This window comes from Melospiza georgiana, chromosome 2 (assembly GCF_028018845.1).
Source record: "Melospiza georgiana isolate bMelGeo1 chromosome 2, bMelGeo1.pri, whole genome shotgun sequence".
Classification (NCBI taxonomy): Eukaryota; Metazoa; Chordata; class Aves; order Passeriformes; family Passerellidae; genus Melospiza; species Melospiza georgiana.
The window spans coordinates 80520345-80547887 of record NC_080431.1 but is presented as its reverse complement, the minus strand read 5'-3'; the positions used below and the strand labels follow the sequence as shown (position 1 = coordinate 80547887).

The window sequence follows — 27543 nt, the reverse complement described above, 5'->3', positions numbered from 1 at the left end:
TCTTTGATTTAAATGATGCCATTCATTCCTCCCATCTCTGCTGTCCTCATTCAGAATGCAACTCCCAGTGCTAGCTCCCTGCTGGAGAACAGGATGTGGGGGAGATGTAGGGAAGGAGGCAAGGCTGCAGACAGGAAAGGAATGGAGATGCTGGAAAAGGAGTCAGGGCTGGGACCAGACTGGAAGGGTGGGAAGTCAACAGGTGGATAGGAGTGATGTAGTGGGGAGTGGTGATGGGAGGGGACCAGACCAGGCAGTCAGTGTTTCAGGAAGCCAGAAGAATAAGGGGCAGCTTTTGGAGCTTCTCCTGTGAGTCAGAGAGTGAGTCCTGGTGAAAAAGGGTATGTTTGGCTGAGCGCCTGCAGCCCCAGCCTGTGGAGAGAGGGCACCAGAGGAAAAGCATCTGATGACAGAGAGAAGTCAGCAGGAAGGGCTGAAGCTCTGGCTGGAAGCAGATGAGGTTTGTGCAAAACATCTCAGTGCACCAATGAGTACATGAGTGCAATTTCAGCACAATGAGAACCCATCACCACCTCTGTCAAGTCTCTCCAGCTTGCCCAGCCCCAAAACTGTTGGCTGGAGAGGATCTTACACCTAAAGAACAGGGGTGAAGGTCTCTGCCCTCCCATACTCAGCACAGGGGCAGAAGAGGGGCTGTCCAGCCTCTTGTGTGCCTGTACCCCGGGACAGCCACCACAGGAGTGTGTCTGCTCTCTGATGGCCCTGGGGCCACCACTAACCACAGAGATCCTGTCCAGGGTGCAGGGTGCCATGTGGAGGGCCTGGCCCTGCAGCAGGAAGGGTCCTTCCAGTGGGCAGAAACCCCAGAGTCCCAGGCCAGGTCTGGTCTGCGAAGCCTGCTCCTTCCTCCAACAGTAAAGCAGAGGATCAGGGACACCTCCAGTGCCCAAAGGACTCAGACAGGACAGAGTGAGCAGGGGCTGGGAACCATCCCCATCCCCAGCAGTCATCCAGCCGTTGCCAGGGAGCAGCCCTTGGAGTGGCCATCAAGGCTGGTGCGCCCCAGCCCCGATTGCCGCTGGAAGTGGAGGAGTTGCAGGAGACAAGGATGCTTAATTACAGAGCAGCCCTGGAAACCAGCAGCAGCAGCAGCAGCAGCAGCACTGTGGCCAGGAGGGGAGGCAGCAGGGCTGTAAATAGAAATTGCGGAGGCAGCCGCGGGGAACAGTGAGGGAGGCTGGTGCGCCTGCAGGGCTGCGTGTCCCTCCCTCCCTTCCCCTCGGCTGCTGTCCCCTCGCCCGGACACCCCGGCCCCCAGCGGGACCCGCAGTCCCAGGCCGTGCCTGGGGGGCAGCAGCTCCACAGGCGGGACGGCTGCTTCGGTGGGAGTGAAGGAGGGCTCGAACTCCGCCAGGCACCACCTCCCATGGAAAGGCCTGACATTGGCCAAAGGGCCCCTTCAGTCGGCAAAGGGACCGAGGGAAGATGGACACGGGGCCAAATTGCCCCCTCTACTCCCAAGAAGAGAATGTGGGATGCCAGCAGTGTGAGCCCCCATCCCGATGGGATCTGCCCAGGGTGCCCCTCTCATCCCGCCCTGGCTTTTCCAGTGTGGCACCTTCCACGGACTCAAGAGGTCTGCTTTCAATATTTTGCAAAGTTTTATTTAAAAATGTTGAAACTAACATCCCACAAGATTTGAATATTTCACCACAAGGAGAAGAGAAATCCTACAAAAATATATATCACAGCGCACAAGGGCAGGGGAGGGGAAGAGCGAGACTGAGCAGAGGAGCAGGAGGAGGCTGGAGGAGGGGATGGGAGCCGGGGCAGAACGAGACTGAGTGGCAAAGGGACAACAAGAGAGAAGCAGGGAAAGTGAAACAGTAGGAAGGGAGAGAGAACCAGGAGGGAGACCATGGTACAGGACAAGAATGGGAAGAGGGAAAACAGTGGGAGAGGGAAAACAACAGGAAAAGAGGAGTAGAGAGCCAGCAGTTGGTGAAGGAAGGGGACCTCTCTCTATGGTCCTGCCAGGGTAGGGCCAGGACTACAGTGGGACATTAGCAGGGATGCAGCTGGGGAGCTGGAGTTTGACCCAGGACTTTTGTGCTGCAGGTCTCAGCTCTAAGGCTGTGCCACAGATGTGGTTTGTCAGAGTGAAAAACAAAACAGTTTAATTCAGAACAGTCTCAAGGTGGTCCTGTTTGAGAACTTGCAGGGAATGAACAAACCACTCCTTTCCAAGCATTTTTCTTCGTCAGGAAGTGGAGTGGGAAATGAAGGGACCAGATTTGCAAGGGCACTTGGGTGCCATTGAGGAAGAGGTAGATAGCCCTCTCTGAATTTTGGGATGCTTGGCTGGATGTTAGCCCCTGGAAAGTGGACTGGAGGAGAGGTGTGGATACACACACCAGAGGTCTGCTCCCCTGCCTACCAACTGCAACCAGCCAGATGGGAAAGCCCCAGCAGGATTTGGCCTTGTGGTCATACCACTCTCTTGGGTAAAGAGAGGGAGACTCCAGCTCCTGCTTCAAATCAGGAACTTCCCTCCCTTCCACTGTGCCCACAGAGAGACCACCCTTGTGGTAAAAAAGCCAGGGCTCTGCAGGAGCTCAGCAGAGACACAGTCACTTCATCTCACTTGGCCCACCTGGATGTTCCCTTTTAACAGCATAGAAATGTTGGGCAGAATTAGCCCAAGACTATGAACACTTCCAGTTGGTTTCCCTGCATGCTTTTCTCTCTAATGGAAAGAAAAACTTTCTGTTTCTAATGGAAAGAAAAAACAATCCTTCTCCTCCATTCATGTAGAAGACAGGGAAACCTGATGGGCTGTGACTAAGAAGGTGCTGTCCTCTGCCCTGACTTGGTACTATCAACCCATCCATGTGCACATCCTACAAAATATTACCCTGGGCCAGGGTAAAGACCTCAGGCATGCTCTGGCTCCAGTCTCTGTAGGGGAAGATGGTTTATAAGGCTCTAGTCATGGGGAAAACAGATCCAGTGAGATTATTTATTAACTGGAAGAAGCTTGTGTGTCCACATGTGTTCTGAGTGTTTTGTTCCAGGGACAAAGCATAGCAATGAATGCTTGGACAGAACAATGAAGTTGTTTCCCTGTATCTAACCTGTTTTGGGTGAGAAATTGAATGACTATCATAAAAATGTATTTGGCTAGGAAAATTGTTCTTAGAAAAGATGTATACCCAAGCCTCTGTTGTTGTAAGAGTTTTCTCTACACAGCTTCACCAGCTTTCCCCTTACCACAGTATCCATGAAAGGTTTCTCTCCCTGGAGTTACTTTTACCAAAACCAGAGACGTGTAAAAGGGGGAGGAAAAAAATCCAAACCACCAAAATCTGATTTGTTTGCAGAATTTACAAAAACTTTCCCAGGAGAGCTCAGGGCTTCCCCACATCAAGTGTTGGAAAATGTTTTCACTATGCCTCCTGTGGTCCCCTGCCACTTTCTTACAAACCTTCTCTCCATGCAGCATGTGGAAAGTCCAAGGACAGCCATTGAAGTGGAAGAGTCTAAACTCTGGCCTTGTTTCAACAAATGCTGTTGATCAAAGAACAATCTAATTATTCTGGTCTGGAAAATTACTTCAACCAGATGAAGGTATTGCAAATTGCCAGCAATCAGCAGTGCAGCCTCCTGCAGATGTCCTTCCCCAGCAGGGACGTGCCAGGGAGAGGGGGAACAGCAATGAATGGGGCATTGAGCAGGAACTGCCACTGGTCCTTCCATGTCCATCTGCAGCTTAAATGTCCACCCAAGCCTTGCATGGATCCTGAATAAGAACAGGCTCAGTAACAGATCGATCTAGGGTAAAGCACTAATATCCCCTGCTGTAAGCACAGAATCAGCCTGTGCTTAGACTAGAGATCTCCAGAGTCCTTTTCCACCTACATCTTTCAGCCACTCTGTGCTTTTAATAAGCCAGTAATTTTATTTGACCTGTCATTTTCTCCAAATCTCTACTGTTTTTGGGAAGCTTATTGTAATTTACACTCTGATTTAAATGCCCTTCACAGTGAGTCAGATGGGACCCGAGAACACCTAATGGTTCAGCTGGGTAAACGGGCAGAACCAGGCCTCTTATGAAATTGCCTGTGCTTTGTCCTATAAAGAACAGGCTTTTTATGCAGAGATAAAGGATGAAAGGCTGCTTCCCTCTCTCCAAGATCACTTTTGTCAGAGACCTTGTATAGTGCATTAGGGCTTTCAAATTGTGGGTGATTTTCCTGCCTCTGGCCACATCAGTCCAGCAGCTAAAGGTGTTTGTACACTGTAGGGGCAGCCTTATCTAAATGTGCATCTTTTCACCTCAGTGGTTGTCAGTGTGGGGTTTTGATTGATTTGAAGTTGTCCATAAAAGCTAAGAGGAACTATTGTCATTAAGCTGAAATTTGCCATCTCGCACATCCTCAAAGTGACACCCATGGGTCCATGCCTGGAAGAGGTGGAGATGCATGGATCTTGCTCACACAGGTAAGTGACAGTGTGGCTGCCAGCCTCACAGAACACCACAGCCCCGAAGGACATCTGCAGGCAACAAGTTGGACAGATGACTTGTGCCATTGCTTTCGGTTTCTAACCAGCTGGGGGACTGAATGAAGCTTCATCTGGGAGCCCAGATACCCCTCTCTCATGCTCTTGGTGAGCACTGCCTCGTGGGTTTCCAGTCACCTTGCACTCCAGGAGAGACCTAGCAGCAGTACATGGCAACCCTTCCACTGCTCCCAAGATCAGCTCTAAACTGCTCTCGGTCATCGCAGGTGCAGAGTCCCGTCTGCTGCCTTGTTGCCTGTGCCAGGAGTATCTGAAAGCAGATCTCTTCCTGAGCCCAGCAAAATTCAAGTTCCTCATGCCCAGAAATGTCTGCATTCCACACTTTAGCTGTGTGCAGGACACTTGCTAAGAAACACAGTGAGCAGAGGGCTTCACCTCGGATTTTCTGGAAAGCATCATCACAGACTGGTGTTATTCAGAAAAACCTTGCTGAAGGAGACTGAAGGGGTGCAGAGGGACAGCAAGGAGGCTTTCAAAGATCAAAACATTTGGAAAGCTAAAGGAATGATTTCCAACTTTAACTGGCAAGAGAAGTGGCATGGGGGTGGGAACTGAGGGGAAAAACTGGAGAGAGGAAGAGAGATACAAGCTGAAGAGAAAAAAAACCCAAAGGAGTGTTAGGCAGAAAGAAACTGGAAAGATGTGATTATCTTCCATCTAGGGGGAAGATAATGTTTCCCTTAGGAAATGGGTTGTTGAGAGGGCCCAGGTGCTCTGTGAGCCTCTTCTGCCCAAGCTTTACCCACCCTTGGGACTCTCAGGAGGGCCAAGGTCTCAGGAACAGACGAAGTTGACACCATCCGAGTCACCTGGCGGGCAATCCTGCAGCCACTGAACTCCAGACATTCACTGCAAAGCACACGACACGGGAAGGGACACACAGAGGGTGAGGGCCCACGGGGACAGGGGTACGCCTTTCCACCTTGCCTACCCCCGACGTCAGGCATGCACTGGTGAGAGAGTCATGGAGATCCAAGTGTGTCTGTGCACGTATGCTAGAAGAGGGGCTGGGGAGGTCAGGATTTCACACCACCACCAGCTGTCTTCCCTCCCACCATTCTGCTCTCTTGTCACCCTGTCCTGCGTGGGCAGGGCGGGTCCCCAACCTTCCCCCAGCAGGAGGCTAAGGAGGCCCAGCTCGTCCATTTTTCCAGGCACATCCCGGTGGGGTTACTTAATAAAGGTGGTGGTGGTGGGCCGTGGCACAAGGAGGTTGCTTTTTTTCCTGGGGCAGCAGAGGCGGGGAGAGTCCGCGCTCGCCAGCGGTGACAGAGGGTGGGGGAGCCAGCTCAGCCTCTCCCGGGAGCGTCACAGGTTCACCAGTGGGATTCTGGAGAAAGAGGGAATTGGGAATTAATGAGTGCTTAAACTGCCCCAAGCCCCCCTTTCACTAGCCAACATCACCTTTGCCCTGCCTCAGTGTGCCCGTCCCCCTGTCCCCTGCCAGCCCCAGCTCACTGGGCACTCACCGGTTGAGCTGGAATGCTGCATTCTTCCCGTGGCCACCCAGTTTCTCTGCACCCTCCTGGCCCCTCCTGGACTCCTCCGCCTCAGGCGTGGGGGTCAGGGGGTCGCCGTAGGGCCCCAGGATGCTGACGGTGGTGGGGGAGAGGTCTGTGAGGGGCTGCTGGCTCTCCTGCTGCCTCCCGCTGCTCTGCTGCCCCGAGTGACGCCGGCGCTTCTGATTTCGGTCCCAGCTTTGGAGAGAACAAGGGGTGAGGTAAAGAAAAAAGCCCCAGCCCTTGATGAGAGGTTTGTGGGATGGACCCCTCTACATTCAGCATTAGAGCCCAGCGTGGCCGAGTGCCAAACCTTGCAAGGGATTGCAGCACCAGATGTGCACCCCTGAGACAAATGGGTCCCAAGCCCACAGTCTTCCTGTGGACACTGGCCCAGTGAGAGCCTCCATTGGCCCAAACCCCACTCACCAGAACTTGAATATGATTCCAGTGGCAACCAGGACAATGATTATGGAGATGGTGATGGTGACGTACAGCTGGGGGTCCACACCTGCGAGACAGAGGAGTGAGGTTTGTGATGGCCGCTCCCTTGGGTCCCCAGGGAGCAGCAGGGCAAGGGAGGTCCCCGATGAGTTTTGCAGAAGGAGCTGCTCCTGCAGGGGACTGGGAGTGAAAGCAGCAGAGTGCAGATTTACCTTCCCCGCGGGGCCCGAACAGAAAGGGCCGCAGCGTGGCCGGGGTCTCGCGCAGGTTGAGCCCCGCGTTGTGCAGGAGCGAGTGGGAGTTGGGCTGCGCCGTCGCCATCCCGTGCGGCGAGACGAAGGTGTATCCCAGCGGCGGGAAGCCCGGGTTGGCTGAGTTTGTGTCCCCTCCGTCCTCATCCGACACCGTGGGGCCCCACACGATGGCCCAGGGGTACTGGGAGGAGGGCATGCCGTCCTCGAAGCCCGAGGGCGTGGCGGGCCGGGCGCCGGCGGCCTGGCGCCTCAGCCGCACCACATGCCGCAGCTCCGCTCCCCGCGCGGGCACGGCCCGCTGGCGCGGCACGGCCGAGCGGGAATCCGAGCCGGAATCCGAGCGGGAATCCCGCTCCGGCTGTGAGGTCCTTTCCCAGATGCAAATGGACCGTGGGGCCGAGGGGCTGCGGCGGGTGCAAAGAGGCCGAGGGGCTGCGGGGCCCCGAGAGCGGAGAGACCATGTGCCGGGAGGAGGGACGGCCAAGACGACGAGGAGGAGATGCCACAGCTGCAGGGAGTGGATGCGGGAGAGGAGTGGAGGCATCCTGCTGCGGGGCGGGGGGAAGAAGAAGAGAGCCTGATCTAAACGTTCCTCCTTTGAAAGGCCAAGCAGCCGGGAGCAGCCCACCACCCACACTCCTGTTTTCTTCCCGCCTCACCTGCCAGTGTGGGAAGCTGTGAACCTACCAGGCACTGGGCTCCATCTCAGATGCAACAGTGTCTTTGCTCAGTCAGGATCTTGTCTCATCTTCTTCACTGGGAACCAAAAGGGAGGGCTGTCAGTGTCCCCCCACGCAGTGGTGACGGCTCTGTCCTTGCAGGCAGTGTGTGCCACCCCCGGTGAGCTCCCGGCTGGCAGGATAAGGAGAGTCCATGCACACACGCGTGCACCCTCTCCTGCTCCCGTGCCCCCCATGCACGGCGGTGCATGGTCCCCATCCCCATGCCAGGTCCCCCCAGATACACATGCCTTAGCAGATGCTCCCAAAAGCAGGGAGCGATCTCCGGAGCACACGTGCCCAGGCACATGCGCAGCTTCCCCGGGGACTCTCCTGTCTTAGGGCCGAGAGCGGGATTCAGCATCTTTGTTTGCTTATCGCTGGAACAAGTTGGAATCTTAATTCCTGTGTTTATTTATAGTGTGGAGTGTGTAATCCATTTATTAAAAAAGAGCCTCTTCATTGTGTGCCAGAGCGAGGGAGCGAGAGGGGAAGCATGAGAGTGGTAAACCAAGACGACTGAGAAAGAGTGAATCAGCGAGAAAAAGTCCAGCCTCACTAAAGAATTTAAGAGAAAAAAATATGCCTATCAAATATTTAGTATTTACTTTCCTCTTAGCTAACATGAAATTACCTTCCCACACTCCGTGTCTTAATGTCCTCTGCGCTGTCCCATCCCTCCCTTTCTCCCCTATTCCTCCCTTTTGTCTCCCGTCTCCCACGGCTGAGCAACACAAGCACGGAGCGAGGTCAGGTCCTTTCTGCCCTGGACGCTCGGCACCCTCCGGCATCAGCCCGGTGTCGGCACTGCTGCCCCCCTTCCCTCGGCCGGGCACAGCGCCGTGCCGGCCCTTCCCGGTGAGCTCTTGTGTGCCTGACCCCGCATCCTTCTGCAACCGCACGCACAGGACGAAAAAAGAAAAAATCCTGCGAGATGTTCAGCCTGCTCCTTCATCGTGAAAAGGAGAGCACGAATGCCGACAGCCCACGGTCATGCCCTCCTGTGGCTGCCGGGATGGAGAAACAGGCATGCTGGGCTGAGGGAGTCAGTGCAGAGGCCAACGCTGCCCCTCCAGCCCTGAGCCAGCTGTGCTGCACCTCCCGGCTTCCAAGGGGTTACTGCCATCCGCCCGGCTCACCCCATGCCCTGACCAAAAACTGCAGCCCCTCCTGCGTGGGAGACTTCCTCTTCCTAAGGGAAGAACCCAGGGCTTGCTGTGATGTGCACCTGAGAGGAGGGGCCAGGAGGAAGGGCACCCAAGACTAAGTAGCTGTCTAGCTCCTGCTGCATTAACCGGGGATATTTTTAGTTTCCTTCTGTTAAATATTTAAACAAAGTTCACAGAAAAAAAAAAGAATTGTTGGCTAATGTGCCCTGCCCCTCCCTCCGGGGCAAGATCAGTCTCTGGAGGGATCCTGAGATGAAGATGAGGAGAAAAGAGCAGCTATTCTCAGCATTTCTTTGTTCTTTGCTCCTGAACCTCTAAGCCTTGGAGGGGACTCAGTATTAAGATGCAGCTCTGCAGAGAGGCAGCAGAATGGAGCAAGTTTCTTCTGAACCCAGATACTGGCGAGATCTTGGCCATCTGGATTATGATCACGATGCCGTGGAAGATCATGTCTGGCAACAGAAATCCATGACAGAATTTATTTTGGACTTTGAAAGGGAAGGAATTCCAAGCATGGAGGACCTCCTTGTGTGAATCCCCAGGCTGGAGGGCACACAAGTTGCAGGAGAGGTTTGAAGATGGCTTGGAGTGCCTGGGGCCATGCCTGGCACTCACCACGGGACAGCAGTTCCCTGGGATGAAGAGCCTGCTCTGCTTGTGGCACAGCTCAAGTCTTCAGGGGGCAGGGGGCTGTTTTGCATCAGGAAGGAGGAGATGTGGGGCTGGACAGTGCCATCCCAGCAGGAGCGACCTTCTCCAGGTGCAGGCAGACCTCAGTGCCAGTCCCACAGGGAAGTGTGGCACAGTAGTGGTGCACGTGTAAGCTCTAGCACTCCTCCCAACAGATGGCTCTGCCCTCAGAAATGTGCCTGGGGGTAGGAATGCTGGGGTCGCTGTGCTCTCCTTGTTGGGAGATCTCATAATGGAGACATCTTGTTCTTCTAAGCTGAGATTGTGAGCTCCAGCAATGACACCCCGTCTATGGAATTCCAGGATTGAAAACTTGGGAATAAGATACCCTACAGAGCCAAATCCTGGATGGCTTTCACACATGGTTGTCTCAGTTTCAGGCCTATGGAGCAGATAACGTATGGAATGAGCTGAGGAGGGGTGAGCCCCAGCACTGACCGCCTCATGTGCAAGGAGGGGACAGCCCATACATGGGGGTGCAAGCCTCAGACCGGAGACACTGCTGTGCGTGGGTTCTGCTGCCTAGAGTGATGAGCTGGTGATTCCCAATGTCCCCACCCCAAAGGTGGCTCCAGATGAGTGCAGGGATGATGCCAACTTGGTTGGTCTCTGTCCACACATTCTGGTTTGTTAATGAGATCGTGGCCAAAGACTGTGTCCTGCACTGGCACACCCTGGACTGATTGTGGAGGAGCTGGGAGCCGGACAGAGGTGTCTCCCATGGCATGGAGGGTGTGGCAGCGAAGGAATGTTTCAGGTGAAAATACCAGGCAGTGCAGGCTGGATTCCAGCATGCTTGGAGCGTTTATGTTTGAAATGGAGCATGGATGTCCCTGTGGATTATTGACTAAAAGGCAGACAAAGCATGTCTGGGGCACTCCGTGGTCAGCCACCGGCAGCAGGATTGTGTCCTGGGCACTAACCCTGCTGTGTTGGAGGGCCAGAGTAACACATGCCCTTCCTTCAGCTCTGCATGCAGCTCCCTGTGTGGATCCTGAATAAACTGGTAGGCCTTCAGAGCAGAGGAGGGGATGCCAATGCTCTCACTACCTGGGAGTATAAATCCCACCTTATACCATTCTAGGTAAGCCTTTGTGTGCCAGAGCAGAGAGATTGAATTTCTGCACCAGTACCTCACAGCAAGGCCCTGGCTTTCATATGTGTGTCTTCCAGGTCTAATGTCAATAAAACTGGACAGGGCTACTCCCAGAGTCTGAAGAGGAAACCTGTACACTTTCACTCTAGGTACAGAGCCCTCATCTCAGCGTTCCGGTCCTGTGATGCACAGATGACAGAGTGTGAATGACAAAGCTATTTCCCCGGGGCACTTCATTGAGCTCAGTTTGTGAATCCTGGTGCTTGAAAGCAGTGAGTAAGAATTACACTGTTCTTTGCTGCTGCATATGGACCCCACCATCACTCCAGACTGGGGCTAATCTGCTAGGAGCTGCTCTCATGCATTTGCAGGATGGAAGCATGAATCCTGCTGCTGTTCCCCACACCCATCTGTGCTTCCTCCCTCTTTGTAAGTCTCCTGCAGCATGGACCAGCCGCTGCTGGGACATGAGAGAGCAGATCTCAGGAGCCATGTCCCAAAGCATACACACAGCAGTTCACTAAGGGGGACCGGGAATTTGCATCCTACCTAATGGCTAGGAGCAGAGCCTGCTGCACTCCTGGTCAGAGCAAGGAGCTCTGAATAAACCCTGAATGTGACACCCTGGGCTCTGGAGCTCAGATACTGCTGTGCCCCAGGAAAGACCTAGGATTCGCTTACTCTTTCTCCGTGTTCAGGATTCTCATATACCTCAATGCCATAGATAAATCCTATCCAAATACAAAAGGCATCACAGGAATAAAAGAACCAAGGTGCCAGCCGTGTGCTGTAGCTCCCTCACATCAAGTGCAATCTGTAACCTTCTGTTACAAAATGCTGAAGTTTGACAAATTCAAATGAGGAACAATACTATTAATAAAGAGGGTCACACACCAGCACAATTCACCTAGGCAGGTGGTGTGTTCCCTACTGCCTGCAGCCTTTGCCTGGCTCTATTCCTAAAAGAGATGCTACAGTTCAATCAGAAGTTATGGGCTTGGCGCAGGAAATTAAATTGGTGAAATTCTCTGGCCTGTGCTCTGCTGTAGGTCAGTCTCGATGATCAAAATGGTCCCTCTGGCCTTAAAATCTGAGAATCTCACAGCTTTCTCGATGCCTGGCCGAGATCAGCTCTGACTGGAGAGCAGTTGGATGAAGCCAAGCGCACACAAGCCGCGTTAGTGAGGAGCGGGTAGAGGCTCTTTCCATCCGGGGATGGCAAAAGAGTTGCACCCGATTCTGTCTGGCTCAGCTGGCAGATGATGATCTATCTGTATTTTTGTAACATCTAGAGCTTGACTGCTGTGATACTGTGCCTCTAGGAATGAAGCTGTCTGCTCTCAGAGAGCTCCAGCTAGTTCAGAATGCAGCAGTCTGTTTGCTCGGCGACTCGAGCTGCCGGGAATGCATCACCGTGCCCCTCCGCACCCCACATCGCCTCGCCTTCGAGCACAGAGTCCGGTTCAAGGTCTCCAGACCAGCATTCAAAGCCCAGCATGGGACAGGCCCCAGCGACCTAAGCAATCAATCACCTCTCCTTATGCAGCGATGACCTCACATGACGGATATATTCCACTGGAACAATGAAATTGCCAACCAGTTTGGGGAGAGGGGGAAGGGATGGAAGAAGGGTAAAGAGGCTCATGACCCTGAAAAATGGAACATTCACAAGAGCTGGGCCAAGATTATGAAACTTACTGCTGGCTGAGTAACGCTCACCATTAGCAACCCCGCAGCACCGAGAGCTTCATGCAAATCCTTGCTTCGCCCAGCTCCCCCACTGCAACGATTCCACTCGAAATAGTGATGAAAAAATCAAAACAAACCTGAGGAGGACCCAGCCCTCCTTACAGAGAAGGAATGCTTGCTTGGCTGTCATTTTTTAATCTCTCAGCCAGCACTAAGGGCTGTGGTGACAGCTACTGATAGGAGTCTGTGATCTGGGACCACGGAACCTAGCAGCTCTCTCCGAGCGCCGAGCAGAGCGAGTTCAGGCACAGGCAGCGAGACCCCCCCCACACTGCGTGATGCCCTGGGCACACCACACCTGTATTTTCCTCAGGGGCCATGAACACCCCGGAGTTCATGGTCCAAGAGGCAGAGATGCAGTCATTGCTGGTCTGGCAGCAGGAAGCAGGAGCCCTGGTGTTGGTGGAAAGGGGTTATGGATATGCCCTGCTGGATTTGGCTGGGTGGGGACAGGGAAAGGGAGGAATCCCAGAGCAGATGACCCAGGGGGACGATTCTGCTGCACTCGAAGGAGTTTTGGCAGCTGGTACTGTGAATCCGAATGCTGGGGTGGAGATGCCAAGCCCATCCAGGGAAAGAGTTGCTGCTATGTGTGGGGCTGGGGGCAGCACCTCCCAGAGCTGGCTGAATTTGGGGGCTGACAGCTGGAATGCAGTGCCTCCCGTCAGGCTGATGTCTGAGGCTGAGAGGGCTGGTGGCAGCACCCAGGAGGATCCAGCAGGATCCCAGAGGGGCTGGCACTGCTCGCCCTGAGTCAGTGCAGGTCCTGCAGCGCTCAGTGACTTGCTGATAGGAATTCCCGTGCCAGGCTGCCTGGGTCAGCTCTTACGGGCTGGGAATGGCGATCCTAGGCTGGGGCAGAACGCAGGGCTGGAAGGGTGATGCTGCATTTGGGTGTTTTCATAGCGAGGGAATGGGCGTGTGAAGCCCATCCATGGTCCTCTGAGCTCAAGTCTCCCTGCATTTGGGAACTGTGAGTGTGGCCCCATTCCAAGCAGCACTCTAGGATGCCGGTCCCCTGCCATCTAGTGCCTGCCTGCAATACATGTCATGAGTCTGACAATCTTCTGCCTCCCAGTTTCCTACTGTTCCCGGGCATCCAAGTGCTCCAAGTGCTGAGTCTCCACATCTGAATTGCTCTCTCTTGCATGGTGCACCCTTGGCCAGGCAGGAGGTGGGATTGATCCCTCTGTTTCCTTTCTCCAGCTGCGCCAATTTGGCTGAAGTCGCCTTCCTCAGCGCAGGCTCCAGTGCTCCAGCACAACAGGTCTGTGATGGAGCCCGGAGCTGGAGGGTAAGAGGCAGCGATCCCTCGGCTGTGCCCCCTCCCTCCCGGCACCTCAGGCATCCCCTACCCCCGACTAAAAGAGGAGGAAAAGGAGGGGGGGAGGAAGGAGACAGCCGGCTGGAAGGAGACAGAGCACCTAGATCGGGAAAGGGGAAAGAAAAAGGGGGAGAAAGGACACAGGGAAGGAGACGGGGAGAGATGACTTGGAGACGGGCATGCAGCCCCCCTCCCCCCGGCCCTGCAGCCCCGTCCCCACTCTGTCCCCCGAGCCCGGGCCGAGAGGATGAACTTACCTTGCGGGGAGACGAGCGGGGCGCAGCCGGGGCGGCGGAGCACAGGGCTGGGGGAGCACAGCTGCTGCTGCCCGTGCTTCTCATGGCCAGGACGAAGGAAGGAGAGGAGGAGGAGGAGGAGGAAGAGGAGGAGGAGGAAGGTTTGCTGAGGCTGAGCCTTGGCTGAGGGAGAGGGAGCGAGAGATGCCTTGAAATAAACAGCTGCCGAGGACTGGTCCAGCCCCTCTTTCTCTCTCTCTCCGTCTCTGTGTCTCTCGCTCGCTGCCTCCCGTTAACCCCATGGCTGCTGGCACGGGCGCGCCCGGCACCGTGGCCCCGCTGCGGCCCGCGGGGGGCGCCGGGGCGGCGGGGCAGGGCACGGCCGGGCGGGGGCAGCGCGTCCCGCCGGCCCGGAGCCCCCTGCCCCGGCGGCCACGGCTCCTGCCGCTCCCTGCCCGCCCGCCGCGCTCCCGCAGCCCCGCTCCCGGCCCGCCGGACCTGCCCCCCGCCGCCTCCCGCCGCTGCCCGCCCGGCCCGGCCCGGCCCGGCCCGGCCCGGCTCGGCTCCGCTCGGCTCCGCTCCCCCGGCTCGTCGGTTATTTCGGGATCTTCACAGGAAGCGATTAGGTTGCCATGGAGAGAGGTGTCTCCAAGGGACCCGTCGCTCCAGCTCGCTCCGGCGAACGCCACCCCCGGACCGGTCCGTCCTTGGGGGCGGAGGCCCCCCGGGATCCCCCTCCCCCGGGCCGCCCCCCGGGGCTCGTCCCCGCCGCCCCTCGCCTTGCCGCCCCGCAGCAGTGCCCTCGGGGACATGCCGCCCCTCGGTCCCGCCCCCCGTCCCCCGTCCCCGCATCCATCATCCCCGGGCTGCGGAGCCCCGGGCCCCCGTGGCCGCCGCGGTACCGGGCGGGGGGCGGCGGACGGACGGACGGACGGACGGGCGGCCCCGGCGAGGCGCACCCCCGGCGGGGCTCGGTCGAGCCTCACGGGCAGAGCCCCTGGGACACATGGGTGAGGTAGGAGCCATGGGGAAGCGGGGGGGAGGAAGGGGATCCTTCCAAGGTGTGTTTTACCCGCTGAGGGATCGCCCGGCTCTTTTGAGCGCGTCCCCAAGCGCGTTTCTGCCAGGGATCGATGGGATGCGTCTGGAAATGGTAGGGATGTGACAGCAAAATTAAAGAAAGAAGCTGATGTGCCTTTGAGGGGCCGAGCGTTTCACAGGGAACATCTCCCTCCACCATCAAGAACCAAACAGAAAGCACAGACCAAATCAGAAGGGAGCAGCTGAGCAACCAACGGGCGAGAGAAAAAAGTCAATGACAGAGAGACAGTTTCCACTCCAGGGCCTGAAATATGAGGCAGCAAGACAGTAATTTCCTCAGATCCTCAAAAACAATCAAACTTTTCATCATAAAGCGATGAGGAAAGACTGTGACTGACCCTGGGAGAAAAAAAATACGAGAAAGAAATAATAGAGACAGCACTGAGCTGTGAAGCAACCTGCCACTGCATGAGGGATGGAAGCAGGTGACAAATGGACACAAAGTACCAAGCCTGAGCACGGCAGGATGGCCAGAACAGGTTGTGCCAAGTTTGGACACATATCTGAAGGGTTTGAGTCAGTTCTTCACTAGATTTCCTGCGAGCTCCTTGCCAATGAACCAGGCTGCTCCAAGCTTTCCATGCCAGGATATTTGAGTCTTGTGTGTGAATTTGTGAGCATGTTTAGCAGAGTCAACAGGTGTTTCACATGTTTGGGAGTGATGTTGGTGTGTTTGGAGGACCAGCACGGGGATTGTTGTCACCAGGAGGTCGTGATGTGGGAGGAGGGCAGCGGTGTCACAGCCGAGGTTTGTGTCAGATGCCACAGCCCTGTGTGTCACCAGGCTGCACACACCAAACCCCGCCTTTTGTCCCTTTCATGTACATGGGGCTTCCTGTCAGAGATTATCCAGGCTCCCGTCACACTCCAGCCTTCTCATTCCAGCTCTCCCAGGACTTGTACAAATCGTCTGCACAAACCTTGCTCAGCGATCCCTCATTGTGTCATCCCGACAAACCCCCTGTGCAGACATGGTGGAGCAGCACAAGTCAGCGCTCAGCTTGTCTCGCTCTCTGTGCTTCTCCCCCTGCTTCCTCACCTGGAAGGAGCAGAAGGTAGAAAGCTCTGGAAGGGGCTACATCAGGCACACAGGCTCTCTCTGACCTTTTCAAATCCTGACGAATGTGTTTAGTATAATTGGGAAGCACAAAACAGAAGAGAAATTTCAACCAGGGAAAGGTCAGCTAAAGGGTGAAAATCCAAATGACGCAAACACTGAAAATCCCCCTGAAGAGTAAAACTACAGAAGGCAGCAAAAGGAGTCAGAAATATGAGAGAGGACAAAGAGCAGGATTTTTTTAGGGACCAAGGAAACCTTGGTAGATGTGGTGGGGGGAATCAGGAAAGCTGTCGAGATGATGGGAGCAGAGAGCTCAATGGCTGATGTCACTTGTACCTCACTCTTACGTGATTTAAATGGAATGGCTCGTTTGGTTTCCTTTTCAAAGGAAAGCTAATGTAAAATTACATGGAAATTTGAGGGGAGAGATGGAATTAGGTGTTACTGGCTGTTATTTCTGTCTGGCAGTGATCACGTACAGATCATTTACACCCAGGAGTCCTGAGCCCAGGCAGGCCACTGCTGCTGGCTTTACTGTTGTTTCTTAAGGGAAGAGAGACCCACGTTGTTGCCTTGTTGCCTTGCTGCCTGCAGAATCCTGTCTGTCTGTCTGTCTGTTAGTTGCCATGGATTTGACAAAATGACCAGATTCTAGAAGGTAAATAAGCTCCAACAAATTGTATGAAAACCAGCGGCCTGACAGAGGAAGGAGATGCTTCCAATGCCTGTGCTGGAACAGAGCCTGTAGCCATGCTGCTGGGCAAAGCCCCACAGGTCAGAGCAGCCCATCCAGCAGGCCAAAAGAATTAAGCAGAAAATGTTGGGAAAGCTGTGTCATTTTAGAGATGTAACAAAGAGCTCTGAGCTATGTAAAAAAGCTCTGTAATGTTAAGAGAGTGGTGGGGGAGCCCAGTGATGTAGATTGTAGAAGAAATTGCCCCTCACAGATGTGGCAAGCCGTGGGAGGGGTGCCTCAAGAGACCCCTGCTGAACGTATGGTAGTGGAAGGTACAGAACATACAGGAAAAAAGTCCACAGGGAACCCAGTTTCCTCTGCCCTACTGCTCACCAAACAAGGGGTTAATAAGCTTTGGAATATCAGAGACATCCCAGAAGACTGGAAGAGAACTGTGCCCTGTGAATATTTGTAAAGAGCAAACAGAAGACCTGAAAAATTCTCGGCAAAGCAACAAAGAGGTGATATGAGATTCTCCAGTTAATGCCAATCAGCCTGGTTTGAAGGAAACTAATCTTGCTGCATAAACTTGTTTTGTTCGTGTCAGTCTTTGATGTGACTACAGGTTTGTTTGGGAAAGGTGATGGCTCAGATCTATCCAGGCTTCTGGAAGTGTTAATTTCCCAAAGCATGCTGATAAGAAAAAAAAGCGTTATGCAACATTAACAGAGCAGGAGGTTAAGTGAGCTGGTTAACTCCATTTAACGCCCTGTAAACACAAAGGAGGTCATCCCTGGAAGCCCACCATTGAGTGGCAGTGTTTCTCATGTGGATGCCCAGGAATGAGTCCCGGGTCAGGTATGACTCACCATTTTATTCAGTGCTTGGTGAGCAGATATAGTTCATTCTGACACAATTTACTGAGGGCACAAATATTGTTAGAGTGTTAAAAATAATGAGGATAGGACCAGGACAGAGTGACCTGCCCCTTTCAGTAAGGTGGCCATTCTCATAAAACTTCTTATAAGGACTGTTGAGAGCAAATTGTACAGCCACAAACAGGAAAAAAAATTGCCCACGTCTACAGGGAATAACTTCCAGTCCTGAAAAGAGGTGCTCTGAAAAATATGTGGGGATTGTAACAGGCAGAAAACTGAACACAGAATCAGTGGTCCAGGCTGCAGCAATGAGTCTGAAGTGATTCCTGTCTGTGTAAGGACAGAAGTGAGGATGGCAGCAAGGAGACGATTAAACCTCTCTCTGTGTATGAGTAAGACAGTTTTCATGCTGGAAAACTGTTCAGTGCTTTATGCTCCATATTTTAAAAATAACTTTGAATCAAAGGTGATCTGAAGGCTGGAGATCTCAGTAATTTAAAGAGGTCAACCTGTTTAATATATCAAAAAGCAGAACGAGACATGACTTGCTTGCAGTATCACTCCTTTCCTGGAGAAAAGTCTACCAAATATTCTGGCAGGGAATAACAAGAGCCAGTCACTGGAGAGTGATTAATCACAGAAACAAACTACCTAGTGAAGTGCAGGATCCTCTCTCTTCTGGAGTCTTTGAATCACAACCGGAGGCCTGTCTGGAAGACAGTTCCTGGTCTGCAGAATCCTGAGGGCTGTGAGAGCAGATCAGAGGAAGAATTATCATGCAGCTACCCTCAAGCAGCTGATACTGGGCTGATTTTAAGTGTAAGCCCTGTGTGCATTAGCCCAGTACAAACTAAAGGGTTAAAAGCCTTCTTTTATCATGTTGGTATCCAAGAGAGTCATGCCAGCCTCCCTTGTCCTTACAGTGTTTTTGTCTCAGAGTCCGTGTTACACACAGTTGTGAAAAATCGTCTCATGAGATGTGACTCTGCTATGTTTGGAGAGGGACTGGTGAAAAAAAATGTCTTCAGCGTTTTGACAAGTTATTTGGATTCTGTGGTGGCGAAGAAAGGAAGAACCCAGAATGAGCCCGTACAGCTCTACAGCTTTAAAGTGGGACAGGGAGCAGAGAGGAAAGAAAGTGGATCTGTAGCACAAAGAGAATGGAGGTTTCTTTCTGTAGAGATCAGAGCGAGATCAGAAGAGAGGGATGATGCTAGGGGGTGGTTACAGCTAGGATCAGAAATCCCAAACATTCCGAAATAACAACACAGAACGTCTCCATGTCACAAGATTTATCTTAAAATTATGAAATGTCGTACAGACTTGCTTTCATCTGCACTCTTCGCCTCCTACTTTCGGCTCTTTTGGTTACATGAAAATCACATTTCACAGTTTCCCTGTGACCATAAAGATAGGTGTTTGCTTTGTGAGGAAAGCAAAAGCACAGAAGTTACTGCCTCTAGGAGGCTGGGATTTAATTTCAACACCCAGCACTCCAATCTAGGGATGAGGCCAAAGTTTTGCTAAGTTGTGGAGATGTTACCCATGACTTTTGCACTCGTGAAGACGATGACCTCCTCATTTGGAGAGTGCAGGATCTGAGTCACTGAAAGGACCTTCTAGTCTTTGCCCTTGATGCAGGATAAAAAAGGAGCAGACAAAAACTTAGGGACCCAGCACACAGACCATAGGAATTGGGGCCAAAGTGGAGGAGGAGACAGAGAGAGCATCATGTAAGCTACGATGCTCAGGCTGCCAGGCTTTATCTAACTAATAATGAAAGGCAGCAAGCGTGTCAGAGAGTGTGAGAGAAACAGATCGATACAGAGATAAAACTGAGATGGAAGGAGCCGGCAAGGGGGTGGGGAAGAGAGTAATAAAACACTACAAATCAGTAGGGTTACGTTTGAACCTGATTTGAATGCACCCTGCACTGGTGTAAGTGAAGACAGCAGGTGTGAGGCTACGGTGAATCAGGCCTAAATAGAAATAGGGAGGGGAAAGCAGAGAGGAGATGGTGCCCTTGTCAATACTGCCCTGCAACCTGCCTTCACAGCTCTCAGCCAACATTACCTGCCTGCCTCTCCCTTCATCCTGCTGCATGGAGAAGCCAAATATTGCTGGCTCTGAGAATACAGACTGATAGACTTTCCCGCTTCCCTGGGTCATCATGATCTTCCTGAAGAAATGCCTGGTGGGTAAAATATGTCTTGGTCCCATTTTACCTGACTGGAGCATATGAAATGCTCCTCACTGCTTTGTTCATTGAGGACCCAGGGTAGCTTCCAACAATGCCCAGAGCCACCAGGCGTGAGGCACTTTCCTGGGAGAGCTCACTGACTGTGCCCATGCTCAGTTACCAGTGGAAGATGATCAGAGAAGTTTCTTTGCTCAGCTTTGGATTTTTGAGGCAAACGAGACCGTGACATCTCAAAGCTAAAATGATCACATAAATGAAAATGGTTCACATAAATGAAAATGTGCCCTACAAGAGCAGGACTGAGGGTTTGAGTGCCCTTCCCTTTCAGGGCACATGTTTGCTTCTCTGGCCCAGCACTCAGACTGTTTTGCTCCTTATGCCTGGAATTTGTTTTAAGAGATGTCCACCTAATCTTCGTAGCACGATCATTAACATTACAAGTTCAGTTTTTCACACTGACCATGGCTGTCCTCACTGTTCCCTCCTTCTCTCAGCGGTCTCAGTGAGGAGACCAAACACTAAAGGAGCCTTAGGGACTGAAGAGAGTGACCCTGAGCTGTACAAATGAGCTTGGGAGACAACGATCCAACTCCCTAAGGCAGCCAGGGGTTATGTTTCCTAGCTCTGAAATTGTGTTTGGAGCAGAACTGTGCCCCAAAGGAGCCTTCTCCGTGACTCAGCCACAGCAGCTGTGTGACAAGAACTAGAGTCAAAGCAGGAGATGAGAGTTGTTGATACTGGCAAGTAAAATCTTAACAAACGTAGACTTTACCCAGATGAAGACTTCAAGATGTTACACTTATTTCAAGATGTTGCACTTACGGAAGTCTGGCAAAGCACAAGTCAACTGTCTTTAATATGTGCTAAACTGATCCAGCTGAAGCCCAAATCTCTTGCTGGCAATCATGTGCTGGAGTGCAAACTTGCCCTGATGGCTCTATGATTTTAACATCCTAAAACCGTGCTGCCTGCCTAGACTGTATCGGGCTCCCATCAATTTGTTGCCTCTTTTTATTTCATGGAAAATCTTTGTGGGTTTCTGAAGGAGCCAGCCATGAGGAAATTGGTGATGCACTGGAAACTCTTGGCCAAACAGCTTAATATTGCTTATTGAAATGCACACTGCCTGCTCTCCTCCCAGTCCCCTCACCACTCACCTCTGCCCACGGTGTGATTTATACAAGATGAGAAGAGCTCTGAAGGTGTGGGTGTTTTTTTCCCCAAATGACCCCCAGTTTCTGTTCTCTCTCACCTGGCACAGGGAAGCGTGCCCTCAGCAATGACCGCATTGCTGTAACTCATACACCCACCAAGAGGTACTTAAGGTGCACTAGAAACATTTCTATCCTTGTGGAGCGTTTAAACTATCGTTTTATGGCCATACCCTGCCTGCATCAGGGATGCATTTCTTGACAAGTGCGATGGTTAATGATTCAGCAGATAGTAAAGTCATTTTTTTGTAAAAATTAATGCAGTAGAGGAGGGGAGGCATGCAGGGATTTAAGAAATGCACGGCTTAAATACATAAGTACAGTGCTTTGCAACATAAGATTTTTTACATTTACATATCCCCAAAATAGTGAGATCTTAATGGTGTGAAAGCGAAAACGAGAGCGATGTGTGGGCACACACAAGGTATTCCATGCACCTCTTTTAATTCTGGCGTGGTGCTTATAGAATAGATCATTGAGATGTGAAAAACACCATGCCATATAGTAGTGCATCTGTTTTCTCACCAGCTATTTCAACATTAATCATAGAATCACAGAATGGTTTGGGTTGGAAGGGACCTTAAAAATCATCTTGTTCCAACACCCCTGCTGGAGGCAGGGAGCTGTGCTATTAGACCACGCTGCTCAGAGCGCCATCAATCCTGGCCTCGAACATTTCCAGGTGTAGGGATGAGGAGCAGATATTCACCAGACTGGCAAGACCCATAAATACGCGGATGTTCATCTGGCATTGATTGCCTTGCACATCTCACTGTGGCTGGGCAGCTTGGGGAGTTTCGACAGAGGATGGATGGGTCGTGAAAAAGAAGAGAGCGGTGAGCACACAGCAGCTACTGGTGAGCAGGGCAGAGAATGAGAACAGCGCAGAAAGGAGCTGAGGGCTGGCTGGTGCCAGTGACCAGCAGGGCCAAAAGGCTGGGGACCAGCGGGTGGCGGCGGAGGCTGCGCCGCAGGCAGACCACAGCCTGTGCTGGCCAGGGGACATGAACGCTGCCATGGCAGGGTGACAAGCGCGGCTGGGAGTGGCCAGGAATGGCCCGGGCTGACCGGGGATGGCTGGAGTGGCCTGGGCTGGGCGGGAGTGGCCCGGGATGGCCGGGAATGGCCCGGGAATGCGGTGGACTGACGAAGCGGCCGCGGGACGGACGAGGCGCTGCGCGGCCGGCAGCGCTCAGCCCCGCCAGCGGGGGGCGCCCTGGCGGCGGGACTGCGTCGCCGCGCGGCGCCCGGCCCGGCCAATGGGGAAGCGGCGGGGGCGGGACAAGCCGCCGGCTCCGCCAATGGGCGGCGGGTGCGCGTCACACGCGGAAGCGGCCGCCGTGCGCCGGCGGTGTGGGGCGGGTGCGCGGGGCCGGCCGGGAGCGGCCGGGCCGGGGCTGCGGGGGGCGAGCGAGCGGCCGGGCCGGGCGGGCCGGGCCGGGCCCCGCCATGGCGGCCGAGGGCAAGGTGACGGGGCAGAGCCAGGAGCAGTTCCTGCTGCTGGCCAAGGCGGCCCGCGGCGCCGCGCTCGCCAGCCTGATCCACCAGGTGCTGGAGGCCCCGGGCATCTACGTGTTCGGGGAGCTGCTGGACATGCCCGCCGTCCGCGAGGTGAGAGCCGCCCGCCCCGCGGCCCCGCCGGGCCCTGCCCGATCCGGCCCGGCCCTGCCCGCGGCCCGGCGGCGCCGCCTGACCCTGTGTCCCCGCAGCTGGCCGACAGCGAGTTCTCCCCCGTGTTCCGCCTCCTCACCATCTTCGCCTACGGCACCTACGCGGATTACCTGGGTGAGGCCGGGCCCGAGCCCCCGGCCCGGGGTGGGGATCCGCGGGGTGGGAAACGCGCGGGGACCCGGGGCGCAGGGGCCCCACCGTGCAGCCAGGGCTGAGCCCCCGGCCCGACACACGCCCGGTTGTGTTCTGGGCCCCAGAGTAGCGGGTGCCTGGCGGAGATTGACGCTGCCATTTGCCACCTGCCAAAGAGCATCCTGACAGGCGTTTCTGAGGGGCCGGGGAGAGACTTGGATATCCATTGGGATGTGCAGACTCGCATAAATAACCATGGGACAGCTAGAAGTGCTGAGTTGAGGGTGGCAGGAAGAAAGGCTGCCCAGAAAAGGTCTTTTGAGCTGAGAATTGATGGGGATGGCTTGGCAAGACGAAGCACCACTTGGGGGATTGGTGTGCAGACGTCTTAAGAGACGGGTGTGGTACAGGTGCTTCTGTGCAGAACTGGGAAACGAGGCATAAATTCTAATATCCCATTCTTTCCCCTGACGACAGCTGAAGCAGCAAACCTCCCTCCCTTGACAGAGGCCCAGAAGAACAAACTGAGGCACCTGTCAGTCGTCACTCTGGCTGCCAAGATCAAGGTAGTGGCCCTGTTTTTCCTGAGCTCTCCTCCCACTGGGATTGTCTGGTGCTAGTTACCATCGTGTTTCCACAGTGCATCCCCTACTCGGTGCTGCTGGAGCAGTTGCAGCTGAAGAACGTGCGGCAGCTGGAGGACCTGGTGATTGAGGCTGTGTATGCAGATGTGCTGCGAGGGAGCTTGGATCAACGGAACCAGCGCCTGGAGGTGGATTACAGCATTGGGAGGGACATCCGGAGGGAGGAGCTTAGCACCATCACCCGCACATTGCAGGAGTGGTGAGGAGGAAGCCCCCAGTACTAACACCCCAAAAAGATTGCAGGAGTGGCCGCTGGCTTCCCTGGATCCTTTGTGTGTTGCTAAGGGTGGGTGGTGTTGGGAGGTGACCTACTCGATCCCCTCTCCCATACTCCAATGGAAAGTAATTTCCCAAAAGTAATTCCCCTGTTTGTGTCTGGAGGGGTGATGGGGATGCAGCAGCCTTGGCACAGCGCTGGCTGCTGGCAGGAGGCTTCCTGAGTGTTTATCTGTAGTTCTTAACCCAGCATGGCTTTGTTACGTGTCCCCCTCACAGATAATAATGTAATTCCCTGCGTTATTACATCAGACTCCTGCCCCTGTATCTTCCCTGCCTGGCATAGCTGTCACTTCCCAGTGATTTTGGAGTTGAAATCTGCTGTCTGTCACGTTTGTCTCTGTGCTGTGCCAATTCCCTGGCCTGTTCAGTGGTGTGTCTCCTCTCCAGGTGCCAGGGCTGTGAGGTTGTGCTCTCGGGCATCGAGGAGCAGGTCAGCAGGGCCAACCAGCACAAGGAGCAGCAGCTGGCCCTGAAGCAGCAGATCGAGAGCGAGGTGAGTGCCTGCAGCAGGGAGCAGCCAAAGGCCCTGCCTTTAAACAGCTAGAGCCACTGTGCTGTGGTTGTTACAGTCTTGCTGGAGTGAGGCATTGCCTTCTCCCCAGGCCAGACCCCCCAGGGACTTGTGCCTGAAGAGGAGTCCTAAATCAGCTTAATACTGCTCTGCAGTGCAGGGGCCTGGACAGATGTTGGCTCTTTTGCTTGATGGGAGCTTGCAGCTCTTAGCTCCAGGGCTTCCTTTAGAAAGAAATTTAAAAAAATTCAGAGGGCAACTGAAAAAATCCATAGCCAAAAAATCTCCGGCTTTGGGAAACACATTAGCTCTGTCTTTGCTGCTGTTGCAGGTGGCAAACCTGAAGAAGACCATTAAAGTGACAACAGCAGCCGCTGCAGCAGCCACGTCCCAGGACCCAGAGCAGCACCTCACGGAGCTCCGGGAGCCGGCCCCTGGCACCAACCAGCGCCAGGCGAGCAAGAAAACCTCCAAGGCCAAGGGGTGAGCAGTGTGTGGGGGAGCACCAGTGCACTTTGCTCTGTGCACCCAGGAAGGGAGAGAGATATGAACCACTTTGAACTGTTATTTTTCGGTTTTTTCCCCTGTGTCCACAGGCTCCGGGGCAGCACGAAGATTTGGTCTAAGTCAAACTAGCTGGATCTCCCTTCACAACTGGGAGGGTGAGAGGAAGAGATTTGGGGGATGGAGGGGTAGCAGGGGTCCCAAGTGTGATGCTTCTGAGCTCTTCTCCGAGACCCATCTTGCCAGCTAACTCTCCTGCACGTTTGTTCTCTTTTCTTTCTCCTTTACCGACCTTGCAGGCAGCGTCTCCCTCCTTTTCATCGCAGCATTTCACACTCTGAGCTTCAGCTTGTACGCCTTGCTGTTTCCCCAACCGCCCAAGCCCCCGTCGCCATGGCCACGTGTTTCTCTCTTTCTCTCTCCCTGTCTTTTGACAGGCCAATTTCAGGAGCCACAAGGTGTGACAGTCACCTTGGCACCCCCAGGGCATCACAAAGGCTTGGAAAGAGGGTGCTGGTGCACAGCAGTCGTTCTGGCTCCATGAGACCCCCTGGGATACTTTGCTCCAGGACACAGTCTTTGTTTAATCTTTGTTTTGCTAGGTGGGAGGGTAGTTTTTGAAGGGATTCTTTTAAAAAATATATAAATATATTATAAATATATATAAAACAATAAAAATATAGATCTATGGACATATCTATATAAACCTGCACTCCTGTGGGTGGCATCTCTTTGCCTTGTACACCAGTTCTGGAGGTTCCAAAATAAGCTGTGACATTAAGAGCCTTTGTCCCATTTTGGGGTGGAATATTCTCTCAAAGTTTCTCTTCTCAAAGGTAGTATCTCTATTGGGATGAGAGTCCATAAAACAGAAGTGAATCATAAATCTTATTTAAAGTGTTTCTTGTGTGGTTGATTTTCCTCTAGACTCTTCAAAAGGTGATTTGCAGGTAGTCTCAGAGGAGGGTGCAGAGACTGAAGAAGAAGTCCTTATTTGTGTCAATACTGTGTGTCTTGTGATCCTGGACAGAATGGAAAGTGATGTGGGGACTTGCCTGACAGGTGGAGGTAACAGAGTCAATGCCCACATGTGTGAGTTCTCACAGGATGGATGCTGCACAAGCTGTTCTCGGGTGGTGGTGATGTCTGGTTGGAAAAAAAAAATCCAAATCAGTGAAAGTGACTCCTGTGAGATGCCCAGGAAAAAACCTAACTCAGATTCTTCAAAGGATGCCTCCTCGGGGCTGGCTTGGAGCCGAGTCAGACGGGTGTCAGTGTCACACTGCCTCTCCATGACATGTAGCTGATGTAAATGTAAATTGACACCGTGACTCCCACCCCCGCTTGGTTCTGCGCCTTGTGCCAAGACTAAAATTTGATTCCCTGAACCTGTGTTCCTGTGTGTGAGCGAACCACGGAAAAAAATAATCCAGCGAAGGGAAACTGGGGGCTTTGTCTCTATGGGGCCATGTTGGGTTCACTGGCTGGGGTGGGTTTTCTGCTGGGTGAGCTCCCTGTGCAGACAGGTGGGAGCTGGAGCCAAGGTGTGAGCAAGTCTTGTAAAGGGGAGGGGGTGAGTCTGTGCCTGTTTCGGTGGTAACAAGGTGCCATCCCAGATCTCGAACCCCACAAAAGGCAGGTTCAATGCAATATCCCTGCTTTGCTAATTCCAGGCTGCTGTAACACAGCCCTGACTGTCACTGGGATAGCCCTGTCACCCGAAGCCATGAACTCCTGAAACTCCCCAGCAGCTTTGTTTGCTCCTCTGTGTGTGGTCACAGGGCTGGGCTAGCACCTGGCTCTGCTGGGGACAGGGATGTGCCAGCTCTCCTGGGGTGATGGCTCTCACTGGCTGGTGTCTCCCAGGAGCTCGGGCAGCCCCACACCTTCCCCCATCGAGCACCTTGGCTGTAGTTGCCTGGCCCACAAGTGCCAAGTGGGAGAGTTTTGGTATGAAGTTGGCCAGATGGGAAACACAAATCTGGCTGCTGGAGCACATGAAGGGATAGCTGGGCCTGGGTTGTGTATGCCCATCTAGAGAGGCCTAACTAATTTGGGAGCCTCCCTGATGAATCCTGTCCTCCATAAATTGTTGGGAGGCAGTGTGACCAAGCTTCCAGCTTTTGTTTAAATCACCTGAGCCTTCTTCCCTCTGCGTCACATCACCTTCATCTGTCTCTGTCAGGGAGCAGAGGCTCTGTGCTCGCTGTGTTTGTGATTGTCTGCAGGAACAATAATGCCCATATGTATCAGATCTTCAGCTCCCTGGAAAGGGCTAGTCTGGAGCTGAGGTGCCAACAGGGGAGGAGATACCTGTCAAGCACCTGCCACATGTCTGGCACCTGACACCCTTTGAAAGATGTGCTGCTTGCAAAGCCATTGGGGTGTGATGAGAATGGGCTTGGATGGAGCTGAGCAGTCGGACACAGCACGTGTCCTAACAGCCACTGGCTGACATCCAGCGGGAGCTGGGCTGGAGCAGTGTCACCTCCAGGGAGAGCTGAAGTTACCAGTACTGGAGGAGGATCTTTGTGTCCCACCAGAACCTGCTGCTCAGGAGGAGCAGCTGTAACAGCGCCTTGCCCCGAGTGCCTCATCTCCTCTCTGGTCTGCTGGGCTTTGCTATCTTTAACCAAACGGTGGCTTTTAGACACAAAGGCTCTGTTTCAATGCCCTGAATCCAGTTTAAATCCAGGCTGCAGATCCCAGGAGTGGAGTTGGAAGGCAGCACTGAGAGCTCCAGGCTGGCTGCGTGTGACAGTGCTCGTGTGATGCCCTGTGCAGCAAGGGCCGGGCAGAGCAGTGCCCGAGCTCTGTGCCACGCGCTGCCATCAGCCTTGGGAGCACCAATTCCCACGTGGGTGACAGCAGCCAGCGTGTGGACCAGCGTGGGACTGGTGGGGCTCGCCACTCCAGCCCCAGGCTGTGCTGAAGGCCCACACTTGGATCCTCAC

At 53.8% G+C, this 27543-nt stretch overlaps 2 protein-coding genes across 7 annotated transcripts; one reads left to right on the top strand and one right to left on the bottom strand.

The window, feature by feature from the left end:
• Positions 1–1600: 1600 nt before the first annotated feature.
• PIANP (PILR alpha associated neural protein) lies at positions 1601–21953 on the bottom strand. 5 transcript variants are annotated; one of them, XM_058044254.1, is made up of 7 exons: positions 14795–21953; positions 13744–13905; positions 7427–7495; positions 6698–7287; positions 6471–6552; positions 6012–6239; positions 1601–5872 (listed from the first exon to the last, which is right to left on the bottom strand). In XM_058044254.1, exons 3-7 carry the CDS (start codon positions 7441–7443, stop codon positions 5851–5853), a joined length of 939 nt encoding a protein of 312 aa, XP_057900237.1. In that variant the 5' UTR covers positions 7444–7495; positions 13744–13905; positions 14795–21953; the 3' UTR covers positions 1601–5850. The 5 variants fall into 5 exon arrangements, with proteins under 5 accessions (XP_057900237.1, XP_057900229.1, XP_057900254.1 ...); XM_058044246.1 differs by lacking the exon at positions 14795–21953 and adding an exon at positions 14221–14270; XM_058044271.1 differs by lacking the exon at positions 14795–21953 and having other exon boundaries at positions 7399–7495; positions 13744–14042.
• Positions 21954–22270: 317 nt separating this feature from the next.
• On the top strand, positions 22271–25480 carry COPS7A (COP9 signalosome subunit 7A). Of its 2 annotated transcripts, XM_058045451.1 has the most exons (8): positions 22271–22459; positions 22558–22633; positions 23129–23217; positions 23292–23494; positions 23962–24067; positions 24417–24568; positions 24682–24747; positions 24889–25480. In XM_058045451.1, exons 1-7 carry the CDS (start codon positions 22298–22300, stop codon positions 24719–24721), a joined length of 828 nt encoding a protein of 275 aa, XP_057901434.1. In that variant the 5' UTR covers positions 22271–22297; the 3' UTR covers positions 24722–24747; positions 24889–25480. The 2 variants fall into 2 exon arrangements, with proteins under 2 accessions (XP_057901434.1, XP_057901433.1); XM_058045450.1 differs by having other exon boundaries at positions 24682–25480.
• Positions 25481–27543: the final 2063 nt, after the last annotated feature.

What these genes read in the sequence shown, in the direction of transcription:
- PIANP (XM_058044254.1), bottom strand. An exon ending in GTTCGGGCCCCGCGGGGAAG is followed by an intron (nt 6,553 to 6,697) that starts GTAAATCTGCAC and finishes TCTGTCTCGCAG; the next exon opens with GTGTGGACCCCCAGCTGTAC. An exon ending in GCAGCATTCCAGCTCAACCG is followed by an intron (nt 5,873 to 6,011) that starts GTGAGTGCCCAG and finishes CTCTTTCTCCAG; the next exon opens with AATCCCACTGGTGAACCTGT.
- COPS7A (XM_058045451.1), top strand. Translation starts at nt 22,298, where the DNA reads ATGGCGGCCGAGGGCAAGGTGACGGGGCAGAGCCAGGAGCAGTTCCTG. An exon ending in ACATGCCCGCCGTCCGCGAG is followed by an intron (nt 22,460 to 22,557) that starts GTGAGAGCCGCC and finishes GTGTCCCCGCAG; the next exon opens with CTGGCCGACAGCGAGTTCTC. An exon ending in ACCCGCACATTGCAGGAGTG is followed by an intron (nt 23,495 to 23,961) that starts GTGAGGAGGAAG and finishes TCTCCTCTCCAG; the next exon opens with GTGCCAGGGCTGTGAGGTTG.